Source organism: Colletotrichum chrysophilum, assembly GCF_026319265.1.
Source record: "Colletotrichum chrysophilum strain AFK26 chromosome Unknown scaffold_3, whole genome shotgun sequence".
NCBI lineage: Eukaryota > Fungi > Ascomycota > Sordariomycetes > Glomerellales > Glomerellaceae > Colletotrichum > Colletotrichum chrysophilum.
The window spans coordinates 215,682-241,376 of record NW_026517290.1 but is presented as its reverse complement, the minus strand read 5'-3'; the positions used below and the strand labels follow the sequence as shown (position 1 = coordinate 241,376).

At 55.0% G+C, this 25,695-nt stretch overlaps 7 protein-coding genes across 7 annotated transcripts; 4 read left to right on the top strand and 3 right to left on the bottom strand.

The window, feature by feature from the left end:
- Positions 1 to 6,861: 6,861 nt before the first annotated feature.
- On the bottom strand, positions 6,862 to 8,415 carry COL26b_000731 (uncharacterized protein; the record flags this gene model as incomplete). The annotated part of the gene is made up of 4 exons (XM_053173696.1): positions 6,862 to 6,925; positions 6,983 to 8,019; positions 8,169 to 8,272; positions 8,379 to 8,415. The coding sequence occupies 4 exons, from the start codon at positions 8,413 to 8,415 to the stop codon at positions 6,862 to 6,864; spliced, it is 1,242 nt and encodes a 413-aa protein (XP_053042253.1).
- Positions 8,416 to 10,060: 1,645 nt separating this feature from the next.
- On the top strand, positions 10,061 to 10,451 carry COL26b_000730 (uncharacterized protein; the record flags this gene model as incomplete). The annotated part of the gene is made up of 2 exons (XM_053173695.1): positions 10,061 to 10,195; positions 10,293 to 10,451. 2 exons carry the CDS (start codon positions 10,061 to 10,063, stop codon positions 10,449 to 10,451), a joined length of 294 nt encoding a protein of 97 aa, XP_053042252.1.
- Positions 10,452 to 11,097: 646 nt separating this feature from the next.
- On the bottom strand, positions 11,098 to 12,881 carry COL26b_000729 (uncharacterized protein; the record flags this gene model as incomplete). The annotated part of the gene is made up of 2 exons (XM_053173694.1): positions 11,098 to 12,692; positions 12,761 to 12,881. The coding sequence occupies 2 exons, from the start codon at positions 12,879 to 12,881 to the stop codon at positions 11,098 to 11,100; spliced, it is 1,716 nt and encodes a 571-aa protein (XP_053042251.1).
- A 2,012-nt stretch (positions 12,882 to 14,893) lies between these two features.
- On the top strand, positions 14,894 to 16,597 carry COL26b_000728 (uncharacterized protein; the record flags this gene model as incomplete). Its single annotated transcript, XM_053173693.1, has 1 exon — positions 14,894 to 16,597. The coding sequence occupies one exon, from the start codon at positions 14,894 to 14,896 to the stop codon at positions 16,595 to 16,597; it is 1,704 nt and encodes a 567-aa protein (XP_053042250.1).
- A 2,106-nt stretch (positions 16,598 to 18,703) lies between these two features.
- On the top strand, positions 18,704 to 21,147 carry COL26b_000727 (uncharacterized protein; the record flags this gene model as incomplete). The annotated part of the gene is made up of 4 exons (XM_053173692.1): positions 18,704 to 18,939; positions 19,008 to 19,234; positions 19,290 to 19,959; positions 20,010 to 21,147. The coding sequence occupies 4 exons, from the start codon at positions 18,704 to 18,706 to the stop codon at positions 21,145 to 21,147; spliced, it is 2,271 nt and encodes a 756-aa protein (XP_053042249.1).
- Positions 21,148 to 21,387: 240 nt separating this feature from the next.
- On the bottom strand, positions 21,388 to 22,616 carry COL26b_000726 (uncharacterized protein; the record flags this gene model as incomplete). Its single annotated transcript, XM_053173691.1, has 3 exons — positions 21,388 to 22,226; positions 22,285 to 22,393; positions 22,470 to 22,616. 3 exons carry the CDS (start codon positions 22,614 to 22,616, stop codon positions 21,388 to 21,390), a joined length of 1,095 nt encoding a protein of 364 aa, XP_053042248.1.
- A 1,601-nt stretch (positions 22,617 to 24,217) lies between these two features.
- Positions 24,218 to 25,168, top strand: COL26b_000725 (uncharacterized protein; the record flags this gene model as incomplete). Its single annotated transcript, XM_053173690.1, has 3 exons — positions 24,218 to 24,414; positions 24,474 to 24,909; positions 24,968 to 25,168. The coding sequence occupies 3 exons, from the start codon at positions 24,218 to 24,220 to the stop codon at positions 25,166 to 25,168; spliced, it is 834 nt and encodes a 277-aa protein (XP_053042247.1).
- Between the last annotated feature and the right edge of the window lie 527 nt (positions 25,169 to 25,695).

The following is a 25,695-nucleotide window of genomic DNA, read 5'->3' as shown; positions in this document are numbered from 1 at the left end:
AGTTTTGTCGCTATGTGAGATCAAAATATGCCTCGCGAGAGTTTCTCAGCATGCTAGAAGGCCTATTAAGTGTAGAATCATATACAACGTTGACCCCTGGCCACAGCTGCTGTGTTCAACGAGGACGCTTCAAGGAGCGAGATGTGTGAATCACTACCAGCCTTGGCTAAGGGCAATCTCTAGAGACGAGGGCCTCACACGCACGGAATCGATTGTTCGGCCAAGACTAGCTCGATGCCCTCTCACACGACGATTTATGGGGGAAGTACTGCCACAAGAAGCACAGTAGGTGATTCTCAGAGTATCGTTGGAGGTTCAAGCCCACTAGACGGGTACATCTTCTTGGTAGCATTCAGTCGGATACTGTTGTTGACAGGAATGAGAGTGCTATGTTCAGCTCTGTAGCCTCTGTCACAATCTTCAATCCGAAGCCAAGTGGGGAGATCTTGCATGCCTTGTAGGCCAGCGCATACAATTTTATGGGGATCAGGTCATTATGCAGAAAGGTCGAGAATTGGGCCTCAACAGCCACGCCTTGCCTTAAATTTCAAGCCCTACACTATGATTCAGAGGTTTGTGCAAAATGTAGGTGTTCTTACAGTCCAAAACAGCTCGACAAGAGACTAGCAAGGAGTAACCGCAATCGGATCCGCAAACCCCTCGAACACGACGGTGCCATTGTTAAACAACTTCACGATTGAAGGAGACCATATCGAAACCTAAGGACCCAAAGATACAACAGAGGATGTTCCCCCAACCCGTTTCCAATCAGACCGTTGAGACGAGAGCGAATACTTGCCCACCACTTAAACCATCTCAGTTTGCTCTTCGCGAAAATCTGCGCTTCGGAACGCAAATGACTGTCCAAGATGCGGCCACCACACAGCGATCGCCACAGACAGATCAGATTGCAAGTTTGAGAATAAAAGACGCGCCACTTGCGGAGCTCCCAACCCCTCAACGGAAAACATTTGGAGAAACCGAAACGTTCCTCCAAAACCGGGTTGCTGGGGACTCGCACGATTCAGGCCATGAACCAAACACCACCGCGTTGAGCAGATCAGACGTCGGGTCTCATACGAAAAGGAGACTTAACTCGAGGCTATGGGTCAAACCACCGAAAGACTCTGGCACTCCTGTCCCTCTTGTCACCAAATACGAACCAGCAAGTGAGCAGTCACTCATTACCAGATCTGCCGTCAACAGGTTAGGACTACGAGTTTTGCCGAATAAGCCTACCGGACGAACAATCAAGACAACCTGGGGTATACTCGAGTGCCAAGCGTTCGTCAGCATCACCGTTGAGTCGCCTTTGACAGGCGATTCTCGACCTGAAACATTCAATATTGCCATCGCCGAGGATTGGCTTATCGCAGCCCAAGGCGTTGAGCTACTGGCAGGACGCAGGATCATCGAAAAACTTGAGGAACTTGGTGTCAGCAATCCAGCCGCCATCTCTGATGGGCGTCCAACAATCTCAGAAACATCCGCGTCATCTATAACGGAAAGAAACGGCCCAGAATCCCTGTACTATTCTTGCAAAGACGTTCAGCACCAGCGCGCAACAGGTCTTTCCGGCAACCCATTCGACAGAGACGACTCAAGTCTGGGCTCTTCCGAAGCAAGCACCCATTTGACCGAAGGATCCGAGAGAAAGGACCCCTTGAACTGGAACGACTGCTCCAGCGTCAGTTGGTCCAACGAATCAGACAGAAAAACATCGGCCAAGTCGGAAACCCTTAGCGAGTTCGGGCGTACCTTCAAACTGCGGGATGATAAATCCGGAGAGCACGGGTCAGGTTCTTACAATGGCAACGGTCCTGTGCACGACTCTCTGTCCAGGGGACTCGAGAAAGGAAAACGCCTCGATTGGGCCAATCTCAACACAGCTCGAGCCGTCAGCTCTGAGGCATCGAACGATGATGATCACTTGGGTCCTGCCCCGGCCGGAAAGATGAAGTCACAGGGCAATCTGCCATCAGACACTCTCCCTCGAACCCCTCAGTGCTTCCAGGCAACCAAAGGAAGCCATCTAGAACGCGTCTGGAGCATTCGCGCCCGAGAACAGATTTCAGCAATGACGGTATTGACATACACCCTGCTAGTCTTCATGCCTTCGCTAGCATTCTGCTTTGTATACTGGTTCGAGATCACGAAGTACACCCATGTTTGGAAATGAAGATTAGGATATCCCCAAGTCTTCCGACAAGGTGGTGTACGCATTTCCGTGCATCAAGAGTCATGTGGTAGCATATCCCATTCAATCTTATCGGCTGAGATAAAAAGATCTTCGAAAACTAGCAACACGGCGTTTATATCCGACGTGACTGTCATCGACTCTGGCCGGGGGGGGGGCCTCGGTGTGGGGCCGATTCTTTTGTACCAGCTCCGGCTGCACCGCCGGAGACAATCTCTACTACTAAACAAACGGACAGGTGGAATGAAATTCTCTGCCGTTGTATTTCTTCAGCTCATATTTATAGGTCCTGGCAGCTTAGGCCATGATGTGCATCTATTGGCACCGGGCGGACGATGAAAAGCAGCGGCAGGGTGCAGAACGGAGAGAGAATGGTATGATAGGCGGGAGGCAATCTTCCACGAGGCGCTGCAAATTCTTTTAACCAGATTCAGTCGATGCGAACCATGTGTGCGACGCATTAAAGCTCAACTGACCCAAGCGGTTGTCTTGTCTGTCGATGCGCCTTTGCCTGCATCCCAAAATCTAGCTCTCGCTATTGGCTTATGCTAGACCGCGACCGCCTATCTTTGCTGCCTGATTCCAGCCATGTGATCGTAATTCATACAAGGCTTAGGTTTCCCCATAGTCCGACTCAATCTAACGGCCGGCAAGCAAGGAGAAGTCACCTGTTTATGCGGCGTCCAAGAGAGCAGTTCATCGCACAATCCAGATTGTATCTCATGCAGTATCCAGGGCCATTTGAGGTGCCACAACTGTTTCAATGAAAGGCAACTTCACCACTGAAAAGGACCATGAGGAGGCACAGAAGGGGCAGCCGAGGGCATTGCCCCATCTCAATTCGAATCAGAGCCACGTCACAAAACTCGATACCTGTCCGTCCCTCGAGCAAGCTGAGGTTCATCCTAAGGGTAACTGGCGCTCCTTACCAGTAGTCCTGACCCACGATGGTTGTGGCCGCGATTTCATCCACAACCAGCCTAAGGAGCCCCAAGAAGAGCGCCCAATACGCATTCCCAACGCCGATTTACCCAGAAACTTTGAGAGAGATGATCACTTAGATTGGCAAGATCACGGTATCGATTCCAAAACCAGTCCCTTCGACAAACCCGACCATGGAATATCATTCAAGCCAGAAAATCCCAGCAACAGCGTTTTGATCGGAAAGGTTGCAGGTACATGCCAAACTACCCTGGAAAAGTCTGACCAATATTTTAATGATTCACAAGAGAGAACTTTCGAAACAGGCGTCCCATCGACCCCTGAATCAACAATCACAACGATAGTCGCGAAAGGAGAGCAAGAGGCGAGTTCAATTCGCAAGTCGAAGAAAAGCTCCCGTCCGAGAAGCAAGCTGAAAGCCAGGTCGTTTTCAGATGCGACTGAACGACGGCCCTCCGGACCGAATCGTTGGTTCGCCGAACCTTCTCCACCGCCATTGATACAAACTCTCTGGATCTATTCAGCAGAAGTCATGACAGATTCACAGCCCATGATGACTCGTTTGGACACATCGTGCAACGTTTCGCTTCTTTCCACATCCGTAGGGTCCAGGCTGAGGTTCAAGACATCACCTATGCCTCCTTCGATTAGGCTTGCCATCATGACAGAATTTGGGTATGTTACTCCACTGGAATTCGTGTCTGTGTCAATCGAAGCACCTTGGTTCAGAGGCAGTCAGTTGGGAGTTCTCAACATCATGGTTGCGTCATACGACTTTTTGGAGTCGCGTGGGTTCGAGTTCCTTGCCAGTAGAAAGGTGAGCGAAAAGTTGTTAGCCATGGGGACTTCTTCCAAGCGCAAACCCATAAAATTCGTATCTATTTTGCAGGACACATTTGAAACGGCAAGCTTTTTGGGTAGTTCAGGAAGTTCGTCTTCCGATCAAGACGACATATTTTCGAGGATGCCTACGGACTTCTCTGGCGAGAGCAACAGTTCCGTGTCTTCTGCAGAGGATGAGGTGATACCAGATGGTTGTCGTCCTAACCTCGATTCCCTCATCCAAAAGCGGAACAGGCTTCATTCGCTACCCGAGTCCTGCTGCATGGCTGAAGCCCAGTATTCAGCTCTAGTTGAACTCGCCGAAGGGAACAGAGAGTTATCATACCTTGTAGACGAACTGATTCATTCTCAGCCCTCGTCGTTGGACTTGGTGATGTGTCCTCATACTTCGTGGAAGGACCGGTTGCAACAAGGGCTCGAGGACTTGACTGGAAGTCGATGGAGCTGGTGGCCAATGAATGCTCCAATTCGATCCCTCAAAGCCGATGATGCTCTCATGACTTGGACTTGTGTAAGACCATTATGCCAGGCTCTTGCACCGGCTTCTTAGTAAACGAGCTGACAATGTCTAGTGCTGCGGAGAACAACGATCAGAAAATGTCCCCTTAAAATTTGGCATCGCCGCCTCCGATTTCATAATGAAGCGAGCGAATGCCGAAAGGGCCTCAAACGGACAGCAGGCGCAGGATTCCTCTGGCAATCAGTGTCAAACCTCTGGCAAGGGCCTCGAGACGAAAGCCTCAGGAACTACACCCCCAATCGACGATACTTCCAACTCCCTTGCAAGCTCGGACAACAACGTACAGCACACTTCAGTCAATACTGGCAACCCAGATTTCGATACTCAGCGAGAGCGGTACATATTCTTGGTGGGATCCTCAGGATCATTGCAGTTTCGGCAGTTCTCCTCTTCCAAACAGTGTACCCAGACCTTTGCTGCGGACCTTCGAGCCAACTATCGGAAGTTGAGAGGTTTCTGGCGCTACTGGTTCTCTATCTACATATTTTGGCATTGCGACTTCTTCGAATTTGAGAAATTTTGTCTCTTCGGTATATCAGACATCAAGCCAGGATTGCCCCGTGAAGAGTACCCCTATACCGAAGAATACTACTACAAGCCTCGCCCAGCGAGATCCAAAACTCCAATTAGCCCGAAAGAGTTCGAACACATTTACTACCACTACCGAAAGACTTCAGCAGCCAAGATTGATACGTGGTACCAGCCATTCACAGTGATGGGACAAGCCTCCTTCTACTGGCCTCGTTTCTTCAAGCAACTCCCCCCACTCTTTCAGAAATAGATCGATGGCAACCTACCAACCGACACGGTTCCCAAGATCCCTCAACGCCTGACCCATTTCGACGAGCTCAGCAACAACAGGGAGACCTTCTGGGGGCTTCATGCCCGAGAACAGGTTTCAGCAATGATGGTGCTGATATACGCCCTGGTGGCCTTCACGCCTTCACTGGCGTTCTGCTTCGTCTACTGGTTTGGGCTTGGGGACAAGCAGCCGGACATGCAGAACGCAACGACACCGTTGACGATATCCTTGACGACTTTCGGCTTGTTCGTGGCTTATCTGGTGAAGCACTAGAGGGGTTCTCTTTTTCCTCTGCGGCGTCGTCTTCGTCTCTGTTCTCGCCATTCTAGTCCTCGACCTAGTGTTTGCCGGGACTGGTGATGACGGACGAAAAAGGTCATGGACGCCAGGGGAGCGGATATGGAGGGGGTCGGGGTCAGAGCAGGTTGTTCAGTTCTGTGTAACTATATTCCTGTTGAATTCATTCTTCTCTGTGAAGTTCATGGAGCTCGCCGTCGTAACCTCGGTTTCTTCGAATCGATCTATGAATGAAACAAGCGTAGAAGTTTCCAATGGCACGTAGTCCAAAACTGGGGGACTTACAGGCCTCATTAGAGACCAACAACGAATCAATAGGCTGCTGAATGACTTGGCCAGAAGACCAAACCGTTTCCCTTTTCTGCAACAGCATTCTAAACCTGATAATCTTATATGAATATCAAGCCATTGAAACGCATCAAACATGCGATTTGACAAGACGAATGATGTTCAACGTCAACCACCTGACTCAGCACGCCCCCCAAAACAACGTTTCAACCCGCATCTCCAACCTTCCCCGGATCGTCGTCTCATGAAACATGCGAACCACAGTCACACACACACACACACACACACACACACACATTCCCCCCATCTACCCCAGGATCCTCCCCAGTAACCGCCGGCAAGCGGCAAGCGCCGATCACCCAAACCCCCTTCCCTGCCTTTATCTGACGTCGTGCCATAGTCGTCGCAACCGTCGACTCTCACAACAAGCCGAGGCTCGCGATCCCGGCATGACGGGGGAAACGCGACGGGCATTAAACACCAAAGAGTGACATGCATATGCACCCGTGCCCGCGTCTGTGCAACAACGGGACCTCTCACTGACGACGGGCGGGGGGGAGCGCAGACCAGTTTGTCACCACACGCAGCTTAAAGCCAGGAAGTAAAGGGCATATGTGCAAAATGAAGGAAGCTCTTCTTTTTCCCACCTCTCACCAAAACCGACGTTTATGCTGTGAGACTAGAATGAAGAATAAGGGGTAGTCCGACATGCCCCTTTCCAAAAACGCCAAAGAAGTCGTGGATGATTAGGAGAGAAACCATTCGTCATGAAAACAGGAAATCATGGATAAAACAGGATGGAAAAATACCATCCGGAGTATCATGGAATAATCAAGAAAGAAAAAAAAAAGCCCTCCTCTGTGTGTCCTCCGTCTCTGCAGATGCAATTTGACCGGGCAGTGACCCAAAATGACTGAAACTTGGGTTGGGGTATTCAAGCGCGCATTATATCGCCCCGACGATTCTCGAATCTTATTCCTTCAGCTTGACATAGTTGCTGGGGAAGATGCCGTGCCTCGTTCCAATCATGCCAGTCCTGCGCAGGTTGTCAGTCTTTGCCGTACATGTGAACGAATATTCAAGAGATACATACCACCAATCAGTCTCGTTCTCGGTCTTCTTCAGTACCGTAATGACGTCGCCCTTCTTGAAACCAAGATCGCCGGGCTGGTCAGCCTCGAACGTGAACAGCGCAACGGCCTCGTTCTTCTTCAGCATAGCCGTCTTGGACGCAAAGTTCGGCTTCGGCGCCGCAGGTCTGCCTGGCGGGCCGGTCTTCTGATCCGGCACCGCACCAAAGTTGGGCGACGGGTTGTCTCTGTAGACGTAGCTGTCGGCCCCTCTTGACGCGAACGTGTTGGAGCGCGAAACCCCGCCGAAGCCGGTGTCGCCGGTAGGTCGGTCGTAGACGTCGTCCTGCCATGTGCTGGATCGCTTCGGTCCGCCAAACTCACTGGCACCGCCGGCGCCGCCACCGTACATACTGCTGCGGTTGTTGTTGAACTCCCCCTCACCGTATCCACTTCCCCGGCGACCGTTCCAAACTACGTCATCGTGACCCTGGTCGTAGACGGGGACGTCGTTGTACATGGCGTCGTCGGCCTGGCCCGTGCGGCCGGCGTTGAAAGCACGCGAGTTGAGAATGTTCATGAGGGGCGCGGCCTGGGAGGGTGGGCGGACGCTGCCGGTGAGGATCTGGGCGGCGGTGTAGCGGGTGCCGTAGAGCTTCTCGTTGGCGTCGCGGCGCTCGATGATGACGGAGCCCTCGAGCGAGACGCCGGCGAACAGGCCCTTGGTCTTGGAGTAGGAGAAGATTCCGGCGACGGACTTGAGGGAGGCGGCGCCTGCTGCCTCGGCGTTGCGGCCGACGGGACCGGCGGCGATGGAGACGTTGCCGCCGAGGGTAAGGGAGCCGGCCTGGGCGAAGGTCTTGACGGCGCTGGCGTCGTTGAGGATGAAGACGAAGTCAGTGAGCTCGAAGCCGATCTGTCCGCCAAAGCCTGCACCTGCGGTGCCGATTGCGCTTGGCGCACTCCATGATCCGTCGGGGAGGCGCGAGACGACGAGACCGCTGCCGAAACGGCCGGAGCCGAGGAAGCCTGCCTTGAGGACTGTGAGGATCGCGAGGCCCTGTTCCACGGTGTTTAAATCAGCAATCTGTATTGTACTGTGGTTTTCTTTCGTTGGGGAGAGTCTTTTCTCGGGAGGCCTCCTGCTGGCGTTTGTGCGCCAAGGCGGGGAGGAAGGATCGCGAGGGCGGGGTGTGGAATATGGCTCACCTTTGCGTTGGCGAGGATCGAGGGGGGAATGATCTTGTCGGGACTGAATGCTTGACGCGGGTCGATGAAGGAGGTCAAGATCTTGCCGCACTTTTTGCATTCCGCTGTTCGAGAGAGGGGAGTCAGCTCGTGTGTTCTCGTCGTGATGACGGGCGAAGCGCCGGGGCGCGGGATCACCGGCACAGGGCAGGAAGAAAAAGGTGGACTTACACGCCATAGACGACGGCAGCGGGTTGTGGAGGCCCATGACGATGATGCTTGACGGCGCGAGAGTACGGGAGAGTCGGCGTCGTTTCCTTCAGTTAGGAAGAGAGGTTGAGGAGAAAAAAGGTTGAAGGAAGACAGCGTTCACGGACACGAAGAGGTGCCTGGATGGGTATTTGGAGGTGATTACCTTAGGAAGGCAGGTCCTAGGTGGGAGGTCCAAGGTCCAAGGTCAAGGTACATGCGTAGTGTATTCCGCAGCTGCGCCTGTCTGTGATGACCACTGACCCGAAGAGCGAGTCCACAGCTCCACGTAATAGTGATTTAGTGGGGTCCGATAGGTGAAGAGCCGCCGAGGCAGGCCTGCGCCTCTTCTTTTCGCCTTGGGGGAGGAGGGGGAGCTTTGATTGTGGTGTTAGGTTGGGATTGGGTGTTTGTGTGTTGGGCTTGGCTCTTTCGTTCGTCGGGCAGAGGCCGTGGGCGCCGGGACACGGCACTCTTAATGGCTTTTGTCTTCCTTGCTTTTTAACCTTTTCATTTCTTCCTTCAATTTCATTACTTGTTCGGCCGAACTACCTTAGATTAAACATGCAGCCATTGGACGACGCTACGGGGCTTGCTTCATAAAATGCACGTTGCTGGGCTCCCGGCTTGTCAAGGAATAAGCCAGCTGGTGCATCTTGCTCTTTTGACGATGTTTATGTTTCGTCTGGGGATTGGGGTGCCAGCTGACAACGTGCAGCCAGCTCTGGGATCGCCGGAAGAGACAGACGGGAAAAAAGTGTCCAGTAAGCTCCTGTCACTTTTTCAGCCCTCCGGCTTCCATGTCACTGCTACGGTCCAGTGGCAGTGGTACCTTGCGGCGCTGACAGTGAGGTAATTGCCGCCTCTAGTGCAAAATTCGCGGGGTACTGACGTCCAGTGGCTCGTGGTGCACGCAGCACTGGACCAGACAAAATGGAGGGGGCACCGCTGCTGGCTCGGGTTCGGGGGGCCGTGTGGCCCATGGCCACTGTGGCGCAGGAATTGACGCGCAAACCCCCACCAGCAAGGGTACCGATCCGAGCAGTGACACTGGACCTGACCCGTTCAAGGTTAGGTTCCCCTACGCTCGTAAGCAGCTAGGAACCTACCTACCCGGGATTCTAGGCCCCCGTCAATCCCGCCGCCCCGTGGTGGTTTGCAGCAGCGACGAAGAGTGAGGTGCCCGTCCAGCCTCGCTCGCCTCGACTGGCCTCTGAGAACGCCCGGGCCGGCCATCGTCATTGTTTCGCCGCCAGCTAAACACCAACCACACCCGCCGCAACCCCCTTTGACGACTTCCAACCCTACAAACCTACGAACTGCGCGAAACAAACGAAACTATCAGCTGGGCAAGGGAAGAAAAGTACATCTGCGCACCGCTTCCCCTACAACACCGCCACAACCCAAGATTCCCCCAATCTGCACGGGAGGCGATAATACGTCCTGCGACACCGACGACGACGACGACGAAGCAATCCCGCCGCAGTCAACTTCCAACCCGGAACACAATCCCTCATCGCCGAACTCGACGGCAACCCGACCAGACGTCTCCGATACTCTCCGGCCTTGAACTCTCCGTGAGCGCACGAACGCCGTGATCGCACCCGCTCGACCCCCTATCCGTCCCGAAACCAAAAACACCACCAAACCAAAAAACCGCAAAAATGTCAGAAGCCTACGAGCGCGAGCGCCAGAACAACGCCCGCCTGGACGAGCTCTCCGCCAAGGTCTCCGCCCTCCGCGGCGTCACCGTCGACATCTACGACAACGCGCGCGCCCACGAAGTCATTGACAGCACTGTACGTCCAGCCCCTGCTGCTGCTACCCTCGCTCTCCCCTTTTCCGCGTGTGAAAACCGCCAGAGACATAATCGCTAACGTCCCCCCCTCCGTGCAGTCCGAAACCTTCTCCTCCATGTCCACCCAGCTCAAGGGCTCCGCCGGCCGCTTAACCCGCATGGCCGCCTCCGGCAACAAAGTTGCCATCCTCAAGCTGTCGGGCATCATCATCGGCATCTTTATCGTCCTGTTCTACATCTCCAAACTCTTCTTTTGAAGGAAACGACTTCGAAACGATTCTTTGGACGGGAAGAGGGGCGGGTGCTCTTTTCTTTGTTCTCGGGGCTGGTATGATAGACCACGGCGGGGCATGATCAACGGACCCAAGAGAAACGACACTGGGCGGAAGACGAATACGGCGCCGGCTGCACTGATTTCCGGAGGTCACCGTGGGCTGGAAAGACGGACCCTCTCGACGGCGCAATGGAGACCGCGTAAGAGAACATACGGCGAGCAAAAACTTTGTTATGATGGCGAGGACGTTGGGCGTGGACGTTCAAATACCCTGCGCGCATGGATACCGGAGTTTTTCTCTTTTTTTGGACACTTTGGGGGAATAGCACAATGACTACTGACTGGCCGGTGGTACTTACTGTAGCACTGCACACAATACATTATATGGTATCATGAATGTTCAACTTGGCTTGCTCAGTCTTATTTGCAAAATGAAGAAAAAGAGTATTCATCTATGACGCTTTTGCATCCGAAATACAGACATGTCACATGAAACCTCCCCGTCCGCGTGTCCGTGATGCCATCCCTTACTTTGAAATGTTTATAGACTGGTGACGAAACGCTCAAGGGCTCTTGAATCTCCCGCCTTGGCCGCGAATAGCTCTGCAACTCGACCATGTCCCGTCCATTTACTGCCAGACGTTGGAAAACAGATCCTCGTTGCCGCCGATGGGCTTGGCTGATCCTGATCCGGCGTGCGGGGTTGTGCTGCTCGTCCATCCTCCAAACTCCTCGTCGGCCGCAACCTTGGGCGCGGTGCTGAAACCACCAGATGCTCCGGGGACGATGGGCGTGCTGGCAAAAGAGCCAGAGGCACCCCATCCGCCAATATCGGCACTGCCGCCGAAACCACCAGAGGGCTTGGGAGCCTCCGGGGCCTTCGCAGGAGCGGGCGCTGCCGCCGCGGAAGTATCAGGTGTGCTCCATGCGTTGGATCCCCACACGTCAGAACCTGACCAGTTGCCCGAGTTCATGGTGCTCGTGGCAGCCGCTGTTGGGTTGGGCGCAGGAGACGGAGCCTTTGGCTGGTTCGAGAGGTTGAAGACGGAGCTGGAAGCGGCGGCGGGAGCAGGGCTAGGGGCGGCGGCGGGTTGAGAGGGCGAGGAGAGATCGAACAGGTCTCCCATGCCGGAGGACGCTGGCTGGGCGGGCTTTGGTTGCTGAGTCGGTGCCGGGGCCGGGGAGCTGGACCAGCCAAATCCACCGAAGCCGCTGTTTGATGGTTGCTTCTGGTGTTGAGGGGCGGGAGCGGCGGCGGGCTTGGAGTCGAAGAAGCTGCCTCCGCCGAGGCCGCCAAAGGCGTTCGAGGAAGCTGGGGGCGGGGACCTGCTGCTGACGGGACTGGCTAAACTGGCGAACGGGTCGGCTGCGGCGGGTTTGGGGCTGGTGGTGTTAGAGAAGCTGAGGCTGCTGAAGGCATCGTTCATGCCACCAAAGGACTGCTGCTGTTGCTGCTGGCCAAAGGTGGGAGAAGGCATGCTGCCAAACTGCCCACCTGGGACCTGAGGGGCTTGTTGCTGCTGAGGTTGCGGCTTCGGGGCAGAGGCGTAGAGCGACAGGATCGACTGCTTGAGATCTGGCCTGGAGGGGGCTCCCATGCCGCCGGCATTGTTAGTGCTAGCAGGTCGTGGCGGAGCGGCGGGCTCTCCGAAGAAGTCCAGGCCCAACAACGAATCTTTCGTGCTCGTGGCCTTGGGGGGAGCCGGATCAGACTTGGGAGGGACGACCTTTCCGGGCTGCGGGCCGGCGGTGCTTGCCCGGGGGATGGGATCACCGCCGATAAGATCGACCTGCGGCTGCGGGGCAGCGATGCTCCTGGGAGGGGCGGCGGACTTGCCAACCGAACTCTTGCGAACCGACTCCCGCCTCTCCACGTTCTGCTTCTCCTTCACGATGCTCAGGGGCACATCGTCGTCGCCGTCGGCGTCCAGAGTGGCGGGGTCGGGAATGGGGCCGTCCATCTTCCATCTCTTGAGTTCGTACTTGGTGCGGATAAAGTTCTCAATCTTGGATTCGGAGGGAACGTGGCCGGGCGCCAGCTTGGCCTCCCAGTACTTGTTTGCGCGCGCATTGCCCCAGCTGAGGATGCTCTGGAGTTGTTCGTCGGTCCAGGAATCGAGGTCGACGGACTTGACTCTGCTGATGTGTGTGCCCATGCCGCGGTGGATGCCCGAACAACGAATGCAGATAAAGACACCGAGGTTCCAACTGGCCCATCGCGGGTCTGTCGTAGCGCGAGAGTCAGCGGACAGACTTGAGTGGTCGGGGATCAGACGACGGAAAAAGACTCACGTTTGTTTCTCTTGCAGTCAGAGCAGACTTTGTTGCACTCCAGCTTCAACAGACTCTTGATGGTCTGCGAGTTTTGGGCCGCTCTTTCGGCGGCGGGATTGGGCGGCGGTCTTCGAGACATGGTGGCCTTTGTTCGAATGCGCGAGTTGAAGAATGGGTTGTTCGGATTGAGGCGAGCGATTGGAGTTGCAAATCGGCGGGCGAGGTGTTGTAGTCGTAGCAGGTGCGATCGGAGAAAGGGGAGGAGGGCGCAAGATCGCAAAGATGACCTGTCGGTTGGGTCTTAAACGTCGTGTGCCTGGGATTAATATTATGAATTAACCGTATCCACGCGGCGCTGATACCAGCCAGGTAAGGGGCAACTGGGGGTCGAGACTGTACAAATCGTCCCTGCCTAAGGCAGTGATGACGGCAGTGGAGGTGGGGTCCTATTCGCTGTGGCTTTCACCTCTCAGCTTGCAGTGGCCACTGGACGGCTGCGGAAATACTGCAAAGTGCCTACCTAGCAGACGGGAATGGCCGGACAGGTGGCGGTAGCATTTGACAGGTGCCACTCAGTGGCCTACCGAATTGTCACTGGACCACTTACACATGTAACACTCAATGCCTTCAAAGCGTTTTATTCTCGGTTTATTTGACCTTCATTCACGTCTTAATCGCAGCTCACTTCTCCGTCTTTCAACCAGTCAAGACCAGAGGAAACACATCGTTACAACAACCCAAAAGGCGCAAGGCTTGGCGGCGGTCTTGGCCACAGCACGCTCTGACCTGCCAGCATAGTTTGGAAGATGGAAGGTTCTGTGTGGAAGAACCAAATAAACATCAGATAACGGATCTAAGATTCAATCTCGTACTCGAATCGGATTCCCTCAATGTGGTGAAATTCTGTCATTTTGATATCATCAACAGCCCAGGCACACAGGCAACGGGATTTCCAACCAATGGTGATCCATCGCATGCTCAGCAGACAACTGTGACTGCATCAGGATTACCGGTGCCTACACACGGCCTTTAGAACTAAAATGCTGCCTACCATAGTCAATATTCAAGAAACGCAAGACTTGCTGACCTGGCTTCTTTATCACTACAGGCAACTCCCCCCCTCAAAAAAGAGGCCAACTTTCGGAACTGGTTCATTGGGTTATGGGCTCCATGACACGTCTACGATTCTACTAACTCGCTCCAACTTCGGACTCCGAGGACCAAACCTTTTGGGTCACAATTTGCTATTGATTGAATTGTCACTGTTGGCATAAACTCCGAGCACGGCGACTTTTAATCACACATCCTTAGTACGGTAAGATGACGATCACTGGAGTAGAGTCAAGTCTCCCATCCAGGTCCTCATCTTCTGTAGGGAAGACCCTAGAGATGCATATTGTGAATCCAGCTCACAGAAACATCCACCAATCGCGAAAACCGAGACCCTCGAGGACATGGCCGGATCCCTTCCGACTGCTTCTTCATGTTGCAATGAGGCTGCTCCTCCAACGTATAGGGCACCGGCAGCGCTTACCGCAATTGACTCAGCCGGCATCAATGGCCGCACGCAGACCGCTGCCCCAAACATCGATCTCTTCAGGCTGACCAGTGAAGATGCGGGGGCGGGATGCCGCTGCAGTAGTAGAACGTGGGGGAAGTGAGGGGTCGCGCGTCCTCACGCCCAACTTACACTCTAATCCGTCGCATCTTGGTGTATCGCCGGGCGATTCTGCCTCGTCATAGGTAGGGTGTGCTCTTGAACCCGCGTCTGTTCGCCTTGCGACGTGATAGTGCAGCTCCTATTAGCACATACCATTAGCTGGGGGGCTGCCATTGACTGCGTTGAGGGGCTCGATATCGCCTCACGAGTCACTGCCACCTCGGAATAGCTCTCCTCGGATCCGAACGAGACATGCAGCTTCCCGTTCTTTGTAGCTCCCTGGACATCGGACGTGGTCAACGTTGCTATGAGGGGTTTTGAGGGGGTTACTTTGTATAAAAGCTTAGCGGCTGTCGCGTGTGTGATGAAATAAAGTTGATGGTAACCCACGATTACTGGCCAGCCTTCGTTCTGTTCTAGTCAGTATTAACCACTTCGTACCAAGCCAGCCCAATTGAACCAAATACTGCACGCTGTGCCAAACCTTTGCCATGGCACCGTCGGCAATCGAAAAAATAGCTTCGACTATAACCCCTTTTGCGACCGACCGTCCCCGGATTCTGGTCCCTGAGAAGGTGTCTTCCGATGGCCTTGCCCTATTGAAGGACAAGTACGACGTTGACAACCGCACTGGCCTGTCCGCAGACGAGCTTGTCGAAGCGATTCCCAATTACCATGCCCTCATTGTCCGATCCGAGACGAAAGTGAACGCTGCCGTTCTCGCGGCCGGCAGAAAGCTCCGCGTCGTGGCCCGAGCAGGCGTAGGCGTGGATAACATCGATGTGGACGCCGCCACCAATCATGGCATCATCGTCGTAAACTCGCCTGCGGGCAACATTCTCGCCGCAGCAGAGCACACGATTGCCCTCCTCCTCGCAACAGCTCGCAACGTCGGACGCGCGGATACCACGATGAAAGACGGCAAGTGGGAGCGAGGCAAGCTCGTCGGTGTCGAAGTCGGAAACAAGACGCTCGGAATCATTGGGCTCGGCAAAGTGGGTATGAAGGTTGCTCGCATGGCCATTGGCCTTGGGATGAAGGTGAAGGCGGTAGATCCGTACGCCAGCAACGAGATTGCGCGTCAATCCAACGTCGAGCTCGTGGCCGACCTTCAGACGCTCTTGCCGGTAGTCGACTTCCTGACGATCCATACCCCGCTGATGGCCAGTACCCTGGACCTGTTGAAAGAAGAGGAGTTTCAAAAAATGAAAAAGACGGCGCGAGTATTGAACGTCGCTCGAGGAGGCGTGTACAACGAAGCAGCACTCCTGCGAGCCTTGGATGAAGGCTGGATCGCTGGAGCTGGTCTCGACGTGTTCACTTCCGAGCCTCCGAAGGCAGACTCGACGGCAGCCGAACTGACCAAGCACCCGAAGGTGGTTGCAACCCCACATCTGGGAGCGTCGACCGTGGAAGCCCAAGAAAACGTCTCGATGGATGTTTGCACCCAGGTGGCTGAGATTCTCCGAGGCGGTCTCCCAACGGCAGCCGTCAACGCGCCGTTGATCATGCCAGAGGAGTATCGCAAGCTGCAGCCGTTCGTGCGGCTCGTTGAGAAGATGGGTGGGCTGTATACGCAACACTTTGTCGGCAGCAAAGGCGGCATGGTGGGCGGTCGGAGGTTCGAACTGATCTACCAAGGCGACCTAGCAGGCACCTCCAACACCCGACCGCTCTTCGCGGCGTTGGTGAAGGGTCTCGTGTCGTCCATCACCGACTCTGGCGGGCGAGACGTGAACATCGTTAACGCCAGCCTCATCGCCAAGGAGAAGGGCATGATCATCAGCGAGACGCACAGCGGTGAGGCCAAGAACGCGGTGTATGCTAGTCTGGTGACTCTGCGGTCGCACGGCGAGGACGGCGAGCAGGTGATTGAGGGATATGTGTCGGGGCAGAGCATATACATCTCCAAGCTGGACCGTTTCAGTGCGACGTTCCAGCCGCAGGGGACGCTGCTGGTGCTGCACAACTATGACGAGCCGGGCAAGATTGGCGGTGTCGGCACGGCGCTGGGACGGCATGGGATTAACATCACCTTCATGCAGGTGGCCAGCTTGGACGGGGAGGAGAGGAGAGCAGAGGGCGGCAATGAAGCTCTCATGATCTTGGGTGTGAAGGGAGATATTGGTGGTGGAGTTGTGGAGGATTTGCAGCGAGCCGAAGGAATCCTGAATGTGAGCTTGGTGAGGCTGTGAGGAGGTGTCGTTGGTGTGGTGGTGGTGGTGGTGGTGATGATGAGTGTTTATGTGTGTAAGTGAGAGCTTGTCTCTAGGGCGCCCGCAATTGAGGAGAATAAGGTCAAGTGGGTTGCAGTTGCGAGGAGCCACTTGAGCAGCTGCAGGAGCTCTCATTGAGACGTGAGGTGGCCCCCCACGAGTTCGCGGAGCTTGGCAAAGGTTGACATCCTATTGGCGAGTTGAGGGGCTCTCTTGACAAGTTGGAGACTGTTGGCGCAGGGCAGTGCAAGAAAAAAACGCGACCCAGACAAGGCCATTTGAATGCCTAACTAGATAGGTAGACGGGAACCCTGAGCAACAAGGTTTTTGGCAATTTCGCCGATGCAGGTTGTGCCACCATATCTCTCATCATCAAGCCCGCAATTGCGTGTTGCAGAGAGAGTTGACAAGATTGAGCTCGGGTGCCGGCAGAAGGCGGGCAACGCAACGTTGTTTCTGATTGGGTTTCGCCCGGCTCAATGCCTCCGTCGGCTGGTGCAACTCTTGCGACAACCCACAGCCCGGCAAAGGACGGGACGCACGAGAGAAGAAAAAGCAGGTGGCGCGGAGGATTTCTAGAAGGGGGATCGTTCACAGCTCAGGGTCTGTGAGGGAATGACGCAGGGTCCGAGGTTGGTGACAACTCGCTGACTCCATGTCAGTTTGGTCTGGACAGCTCATTGGGCACGTGGGCACTTTTCATGTAAGTGGACACTCAGATAAGGTCGGGTCACTTAAAGGTAGGCCACAGCATGCAAGCCGTTATGTACCTGGATTGTGGACATCTCATCCATGGATGCATAATTTGTACCCCTGCACCACGCGATTAAGGTGAGGTACCTGCTGGCAAGCTGTCCAGAGCCGCCCTCTGAAAGTCGAGAACTCGGGGTCAGGGACAGGCCACTAACAAGGAGCCCCAATCGCGCCGAACTGAATGTTAACCATGACTCCGGGTCGAAAGCTTCTGATCTTGTGTCAGTCAGCACTTTAGCTCTGTCAGACGTGTGTGTCTGTTTATCTCTCGTGTGTCCATGCAGAGCACGACCCGAGATAAGGATTAGTAGTAGGTTGGCCAAGACATGTGCTGTCTGTCTATCGTCTGCTATAGCTACCTTTTAGCTACTTTACCTTAGGTTGTCAGCTTTGGAAAAGACTCAAAGCGACGGGAGGCAGGTATGCACAGCACATTCAATTACCCCGGATTCTGCACAAATGCCTTATGACGAGACATTTTCCGTTCTTGCGCCAAAAGAAAGGCGGGGGGGCCAAGCGAGACGAAGGATGGGCTTTTTGGGTTTCTCGCGCCAGCCGAATAGCCGTCCAGCGCAAGTCCAACAGTGCATGCCAGTCAGATTTAACCCTTGTGTCTACAGCAGAGATACGGATACATGCCACTGCCAGTGCCGGTGCGGGAGGTTGAAGGTCACTGCGGCAATGATGCATCATTCGCGCTCCTCACATCGCTGCAGCCCGCCCCCCTCGACCGTTGATGACGCCAAGCTTGTGCGCCTCCGCAGGTCTTGATTGGCTGGCTGCCCGCCGACAGAGGAAAGCTTCCGGCAGCGAGCACTGGCAGTGGCAGTCGACCTCCACTAACAGACAAACACTGAACAGACCTCTCTGATCTTTTTTTGTTTTTTCTTAATTCTCATCCATCTCCGGTACTTACCTACCGGCCTATGCCTACCTACACCTCAAACACCCAGCTACCGTACCTACAATCCTACGATATTTTCTTCTTCATCGCTCCCCCATTGCTTGCCGACTGCTGCAATACCTGCGCCTCGAACCACCACCCACTGTTGACACCCACCTTGGCTTCCGATCTTGGCTCGTCAGTGGAGCTCACCCGCCTTGCCTGGTGCACACTTGCGTACGCACCGCAGCTGCAGGTAAACACAGAGTGGAGCCGAACCACCCTGAGTGCACCGAGAATCCACCTACAGCCTGAGGTCGTGCTGCCCCGTTTCTCTGTTGCCCGCGTCCGCCGCATAAAATGTGCGCTTGACCTTGCGTCCTCTTCACTCGCACACTCCACGTCTATTACCACGACTACCGAATCTCTCTTCAATTGACGAGCCGACTATGGCCACGACACGGCCGAGAAGCTATGGCGGCTCCTTTGGCACCATCCGCACCGGCGTCCTTGGGATGTCCAGGGCCTTGACCCTGGGCATCTCTTCCGTCGCCGCTGCCCCCATCTACGCGAGAGGCGAAGGCGAATCCGAGGGTCCAGCAGAAGGCGACGATGTCTGGATTCTCTACGTTGCTTCCATGATTCTTGTCCTCGCCGGAGGCGCCTTCGCTGGCTTGACCATTGCGTAAGTTATCAATCCAACTCCTACTACTGATTGCCCCCGTACCTAGTTGCTGACCTTGGCAAAAACAGCCTGATGGGACAGGATAGCATCTACCTCCAGGTTCTGGCTGGCGATCCCGACGAATCCCAATCCAAGAACGCCAAACGCGTCTACGATTTGCTCAAGAAGGGAAAGCATTGGGTTCTGGTTACTTTGCTTTTGTCCAACGTCATCGTCAACGAATCGCTACCTATTGTGTTGGACCGCTGTCTCGGTGGAGGTGTAACCGCCGTTGTTGGCAGTACCATTCTCATCGGTAAGTTTTGCAAATCCCCGACTCCGAGCTAAACATCAGCTAAGCATTTGCGCAGTCATTTTCGGCGAAGTCGTTCCCCAATCCGTCTGCGTCCGTTACGGTCTTCCGATCGGTGGCTTCATGTCCAAGCCGGTGCTCTTGCTCATGTGGCTTATGGCGCCCATTGCTTGGCCCATTGCTAAGCTTCTCGACTGGGCTCTCGGCGAGGACCACGGCACCACATACAAGAAGAGCGGTCTCAAGACGCTTGTCACTCTGCACAAGTCTCTTGGCGCGGCGGGTGAACGTCTGAACCAGGACGAGGTCACCATCATCAGCGCCGTTTTGGACCTGAAGGAAAAGCCTGTCGCGAACGTCATGACCCCCATGGGCGATGTTTTCACCATGGCCGAGGACACCGTGCTTGATGAGAAGACCATGGACATAATTCTGTCCGAGGGCTATTCCCGCATTCCAATTCACGCCACCGGTAAGCCCACCGACTTTGTCGGTATGCTCCTCGTCAAGATCCTCATCACCTACGACCCCGAGGACGCCCTGCAGGTCAAGGACTTTCCTCTCGCCACCCTTCCCGAGACACGCCCCGAGACGAGCTGCTTGGACATTGTCAACTTCTTCCAGGAGGGCAAGTCCCATATGGTCCTTGTTTCCGAGTACCCTGGTGCCGACTATGGTGCCATCGGTGTCGTCACCCTTGAGGACGTCATCGAAGAGCTCATTGGAGAGTGAGTGATCTCTGTCTGGCGCTTCTCATATTGTGCTAACACATTCACAGGGAAATCATCGACGAGTCTGATGTCTATATTGATGTCCACAAAGCCATCCGCCGTTTGACCCCTGCGCCCAAGGCCCGACCCATTAAGCGATCCACCGAGCCGTCGCCCCGGGTGATTCCTGAGAACGGCGATCTCATTGAATTCGATCGCGAACTTCCCCACGAGCGCAATGGCTCTGTCAGTGCTATGAGCGACGCGCCTCAGCACCTGTCCAGCAGCCCCGGAAAGATGACGACCTTCTTGATGCGCAGGAGCTCCGCCGGCCCGGATGGGCGTCTGACCTCGACCGCCGTACCCGTGAAAGCCACCTTCGACGAGGCCAAGCAGCACCTGAAGCACCTTGGTCCTTCGAACCGCGCATCGAACCCCAAGAACACAAAGTCCACTACCGTCAAGATCAAGCCCGTCCAGACTGGTGCACCCCTGCACCAGGTGCATAGCCCTCCGCCTGCATCTGCCGGTCTTCGCCCTGCCTCCGTTGCTGGCGACATTTCCGAGGAAAGGCACGAAGAAGAAAACGAGAACACCCCGCTCATCCGACCCAAGCTTACCGGCAAGGGTGGCGTCCACGCCGTGCGTAGGAGCTACGGCGTCGCGGGCATGAGCGACACTCAGGCCAGGCTCGCCAGCAGCTCACCTCACCACGAAGACGACAAGGCAGCCGATCAGGTGGACTTGCCTCCGACTGTGCCTGAGAATGGCAGCAGCCCCGAGGCTACTCGCGGCGGCAGCCCCGAGGCCAGCCGCACGGATTTGACGATTATTGTTTCACCCGGGAAGGCCAGTAACTCGCCCAGCGTCACCAGCGTCATTGAGGACGGATCCTCGACTCCCAAGCGTAGGCCTCTTGTTCGAAGCGGTAGTATCAGCGAGAACGTGGTTGAGACAAGTAGTGGTGTGCGAAAGATCATCATCCAGGCCGCTAGCTCCGACTCGGAGGACAACGGATCTAAGGGCTCCTCTGGCCACCGCTCGCGTACCACTAGCCAGTCCAACATCCTGTCTAGTCAGGAATCCGAGGAACACGACGAGAATGAACACGGCGAAGCATCAAGTACAGCGCCGAGTACAAGTACTGGTGGCCAACAAGCCAGCAAAAAGAAGAACAGACGGAAGAAGAGAAAGGGTAACAAATAGAGGAAACGTGCGTAGGGGTTCGTCGAATTTCGTGCTTGTATGATATCGATAGTAATTTGAGCGGCTACCACGGTACGCCTTTTCTGTAACCTATACAACGGCACCGCGCATATTACACACCATCGCATCAATCTGGTATTCAATATTTATCATCAAATTTTTGTATTCTTGTCGTATGTGATGTGTGAACCCAGCATCCGGGGCTCTCTATATCCAAACATTACCCATCCTTCCTTCTCTTCAGTCGTACCAGATGGCGTTCATGCCGAAACCAGGCTCAGGGATGCGCAACCTCGCGACGCGGCCCAGGAACTCGTCGTGCCAGCGGTAGATCTCGATCCAGCCCTCCTGGTCGTCGGTGATGGCCAGCCACTCGTCGCTCCAGTCGCACGGGCTGACGGCGTTGCTGTGTCCGCCGCTCGTCGGGGTGGGGTTGAGGCAGATCTGCCTCTCAATGTGGCCGTTGTCGTCGAGCTTGAAGGCGGCGATGTAGCCGGTCACGTCGAAGCTGTTGGAGCGCGCGGTGGCGAAGAGGTACTTGCCGCTGTGGGAGAGGGTGCAGACGTCGGAGCGGTACATTTTGCTGTTGGCGCCGGGGATGCCCGGAGGGATGAGGGGGAAGGCGCGGTGGGTGTAGACGGGCAGCTTGGTGGCGGGGTCGATCACGTACTCGCAGAGGCGGTTGCCGGCCTCCATGAGGGCGTAGAGGTACGCGCCGGAGGGGTGGAGGGCGACCCAGCGGGGGTGGTCGCCGGGGTCCGGGGCGTCGACGGAGCCGACGAGGTCGAGCTCGGGGGAGTCGGGGGCACGCTTCTTGTGGACCCAGAGCTTGTTGGCGGTCAGGTCGGCGGAGTAGAGGTAGGTTTCCGTGGGGTCGAAGACCATGCCGTGGATACCGGTGTTGTGGTCGTAGGGGTAGTTCTGGACGTTGGTCTCGAGCTTGCCGGTGGGGGAGACGGAGAAGATGTTGCCGTGGGAGGCGTGCTTGTAGAAGGGGTTGCAGTAGACGGCGTAGGGCGGCTTTTGGGCCGCGAGGAGGAAGATTGCGCGGGTGTTTGTTGTTGAGAGGGCGGCGTTGGCTGTGGGGGACGGGTGTTAGTGATGAGTTTCTGGGAGACGAGGTGAAGGTGAGCATACGGTCATGGGTCATGTCGTGAGAGGCCTCGTGGATAATCTCAGAGGGGCTCTTGACGGCGAAGCTGGACCACTTCTTCATGGCGGCGCCGTAGAGGTTCTTCTTGTCATGCTGCGGACGGGTTGTGTAAGCCAATTGGTTAATGGCAGACAGACACTCCGAAAGGAGAGAGGGTTCAGTCACTCACGCTGAAGGTCATCCATGATATGGGCTGTTCCTGGGGGATCTCGGTGCGCTTGACGAGCTCGAGGGTGAACTTTTCGTCGTCAAAGGCGACGGTGAAGATGGCACCCGGGGGCGTCCAGGTGCCGATCATGAGGTGGTGGATGGTCATTCTGAGCGGCGTTGTCGAGAAGGACCTGGTGTATGTAGATGCCCGATGACGTGTGAAGAGGCGGGATGTTCTCGACAGGAGCATGGGCTGGATGCGTCACTGAGGCGCGAAAGGATGTAAGAGAGGAAACACGTGAAATGGGATGGGGGAAAAAAGGGAAGAGGAGGGAAAAAAGAGAAAAGTCGCGTGTGGTTTTACGGTTCGGAATGACTAGGAGCGAGGGTTACCGGGGAGTCCCACCGAAGCAGCAGTACCTTAGAGCTCCGTCCTAGCTGGCTAATGATTATGAGAGGTTTCCACCTTGCATCGCAAAGCTCTTCTGGCCAGAGAAGGGGGAGAAGAAAGAAGCTCTCTCATGCTGCCCCTCGTTTCCGAACCCCGGACGACGAGGGGCAGCGGTTGGCATGCGCTTGGAGAAGGGCGACCCGCTGGGATGTGGGGTTTTTGGAGAGTTGGAGGGGCCGTTCGGGAGATGTGGCGGTAATTGGGTGCTGAGAGGTCGCTTTCCGGCAGAGTGTTCTTCCTCCGCCTGAGCTGGGTTGTCTTTCGCCCTAGAGACGTTGCTGCCGTGCCGTCTCCAGGAATTATGATTTCACGGTCCGGTGGTGATGGGTGGATTATAATCAGACGAGGCTGGTTCGTTCGATTTGATCGGGGCTTCTCATAATGTGTATGTCAACATGTACTGTATGAGTAGGTTGACAGCGGCGATCATCTGAAGTATGTTTTTCTCTGTCTTCAATTGGAGTTACCCAAGGCTCGGCCGGCATTGGTGTCATGATTCGAAATTCATGGCCCAGCGAGCGGTGAGGAACCTCTTGCAAGCTGCGTTTCTCCCCGTACCCACGGCGACACGGCAGTGACACCCGGCTGCTGGACAGGAACTTGTCGGTCGAAAAGACTCCGTCAGCGGAGCCATGGCTAGTCAGTCTTCCGAGGTTCTCATTGTATCCCCACCCAAACCCCCTGTTCCCCCGGGTTCTCCATCTTAGCTTCGCAAGTGTGGTTGAAGCCAGCCACTCAGGTTCGGGCAGAGACAAATAGCAGTGTGGTGGGGAGCAAAGACGCTCGCTACCTAGAGGAACTCATCTCATAAGAAGTTGTGTGCGTGAGACAATCGAAGACTTCGCCGTCGACAACTTCAAGCATATGTTCAACGGCATCGGCATAAACCAGCATTTGAATTGACTTTCTTCCCCTGCAACGTTGGCTCGTGTGTCTTGTCTTGGGTGATTCGAGGGTGGTTCCATTGCGACCCGCCATACACAAAGTTTAACACACTTCGCAAGTATTAATCAACTCAATGCTTCCGTTCCGTTGCCCGTTGCGATGTTTTGGTCTGTTCTGTGATTTCGGTGTTTTGCCTACTTTTAAGCTCTGATTGCAACATGTTGGTCGCATCTTCTTCAAGAACACTCGTGTTTAGTTGCCGTCAAGCTGCAACACGTAGTCTTCGTCAACGGCCGCAACTCACAACCCTCTTGTCACTAACACAACCCTGCGCAAGATGGACTTCGAGTGCGACAAAAGATGGCGCCGGCAACAAACAGCCTCCAGCCCATAGATTTGACCCTAAATTCACCCAACGTGTCATCGATACCATGGGTCCCAACGTGACCCCTCGAAACCGACAGATCATGAGCTCCTTCATCCGCCACCTTCACGATTTCACGCGCGAAGTCGAGTTGACGATGGATGAATGGATGACGGCTGTCCATTTCGTCAACTTCGTGGGTCAGATATCGAACAAGACTCGCAACGAAGCCCATCGCGTGTCTGACATCCTCGGTCTCGAATCGTGAGTTTGAAGTCATTGCCCAAAATTGAGTCTTGTGATTGACAATAGACTACATAAAGACTCGTTGATGAGATTGCGAACAAAATCGTCACAGAAGGCGACCTCGACCCAACTTCGTCGTCCATTCTCGGTCCCTTCTGGTCGCCTGATGCGCCCTTCCGTGAGCTGGGCGACAGCATCATCCAAGATCCAGCGCCTGGCGGTCGGGTTTGTAAGATGCACGGCACCATCACCGATCTCAGCACGGGGAAGGGCATCGAAGGAGCGGTGTTTGACATTTGGCAGGCGTCGTCGAACGGCCGCTATGATTTCCAGGACCCGGAGAACCAAACGCCCAACAACCTTCGAGGCAAATTCCGCGCGGATGAGGAGGGAAGATACTGGTTTTATTGCTACCATCCGACGGCGTACAGTCTTCCCCGCGATGGACCTAGTTTCAAGCTGTTGAACATGATGGATCGGCACCCGATGCGGCCGGCGCATATTCATATAATGGTGAGTAGCATGTTTCCCTGAAGTGATTCAAGGTGGTAAGCTTACGCGATGGAAACAGGTCACACATCCAAAATTCAGGGGATGCACCACCCAGCTGTACCCCAACGACGATCCCTGGCTCTCAACCGACACCGTCTTCGCAGTCAAGGACGATCTCTTGTGCGACTTCAAACCTCTCAAGGGCGACGACAAGGCTGAGCTCGAACTCGAGTACAACGTCATCCTCGCTCCAAGGGATTACAAGGCCAAGAACACATAACCCAGCCCGCAGGATCAGGCCCTGGGCACTTGGCCCTGTGGTTGCTGATCTCCAATTCTTAGCCAATTTTCCAGTATGTCTTACACAAATTACACAAATGATTTAGCATGGCCAATAGAAACACACGAGATGTCTCCTGCAAGTAAGCCTCGGAGGAAGCCTGGGAGGCGCATGCTGCAGGCGTGTTAGACAAGGCCTCGCTTAGTGCTGCTGAAGTCGAGACCAACACGCATGTTGCCAATGCCAAGTTCATCATTCTGTCCCCGTTCATCCACTTTCTCTGCTTGATTTGATTCGATTGATGCTCTCTCGTCACGATTGGCGCAACTCATGATGGAAACAGTGGAAGATACCATTGAAGGCCTTTGGTCTTTCTCAGACCACAGCGACCGGCACCATCAAAACGTCGAAGTCACGCATCCAGAGACGTGTCAGTGGGTATTTGGCAACTCGACGTACCATGAGTGGGAACAGGACGAAGGCAGAGCTCTTTTTATTACAGGCCCTCCGGGCATAGGAAAGTCATT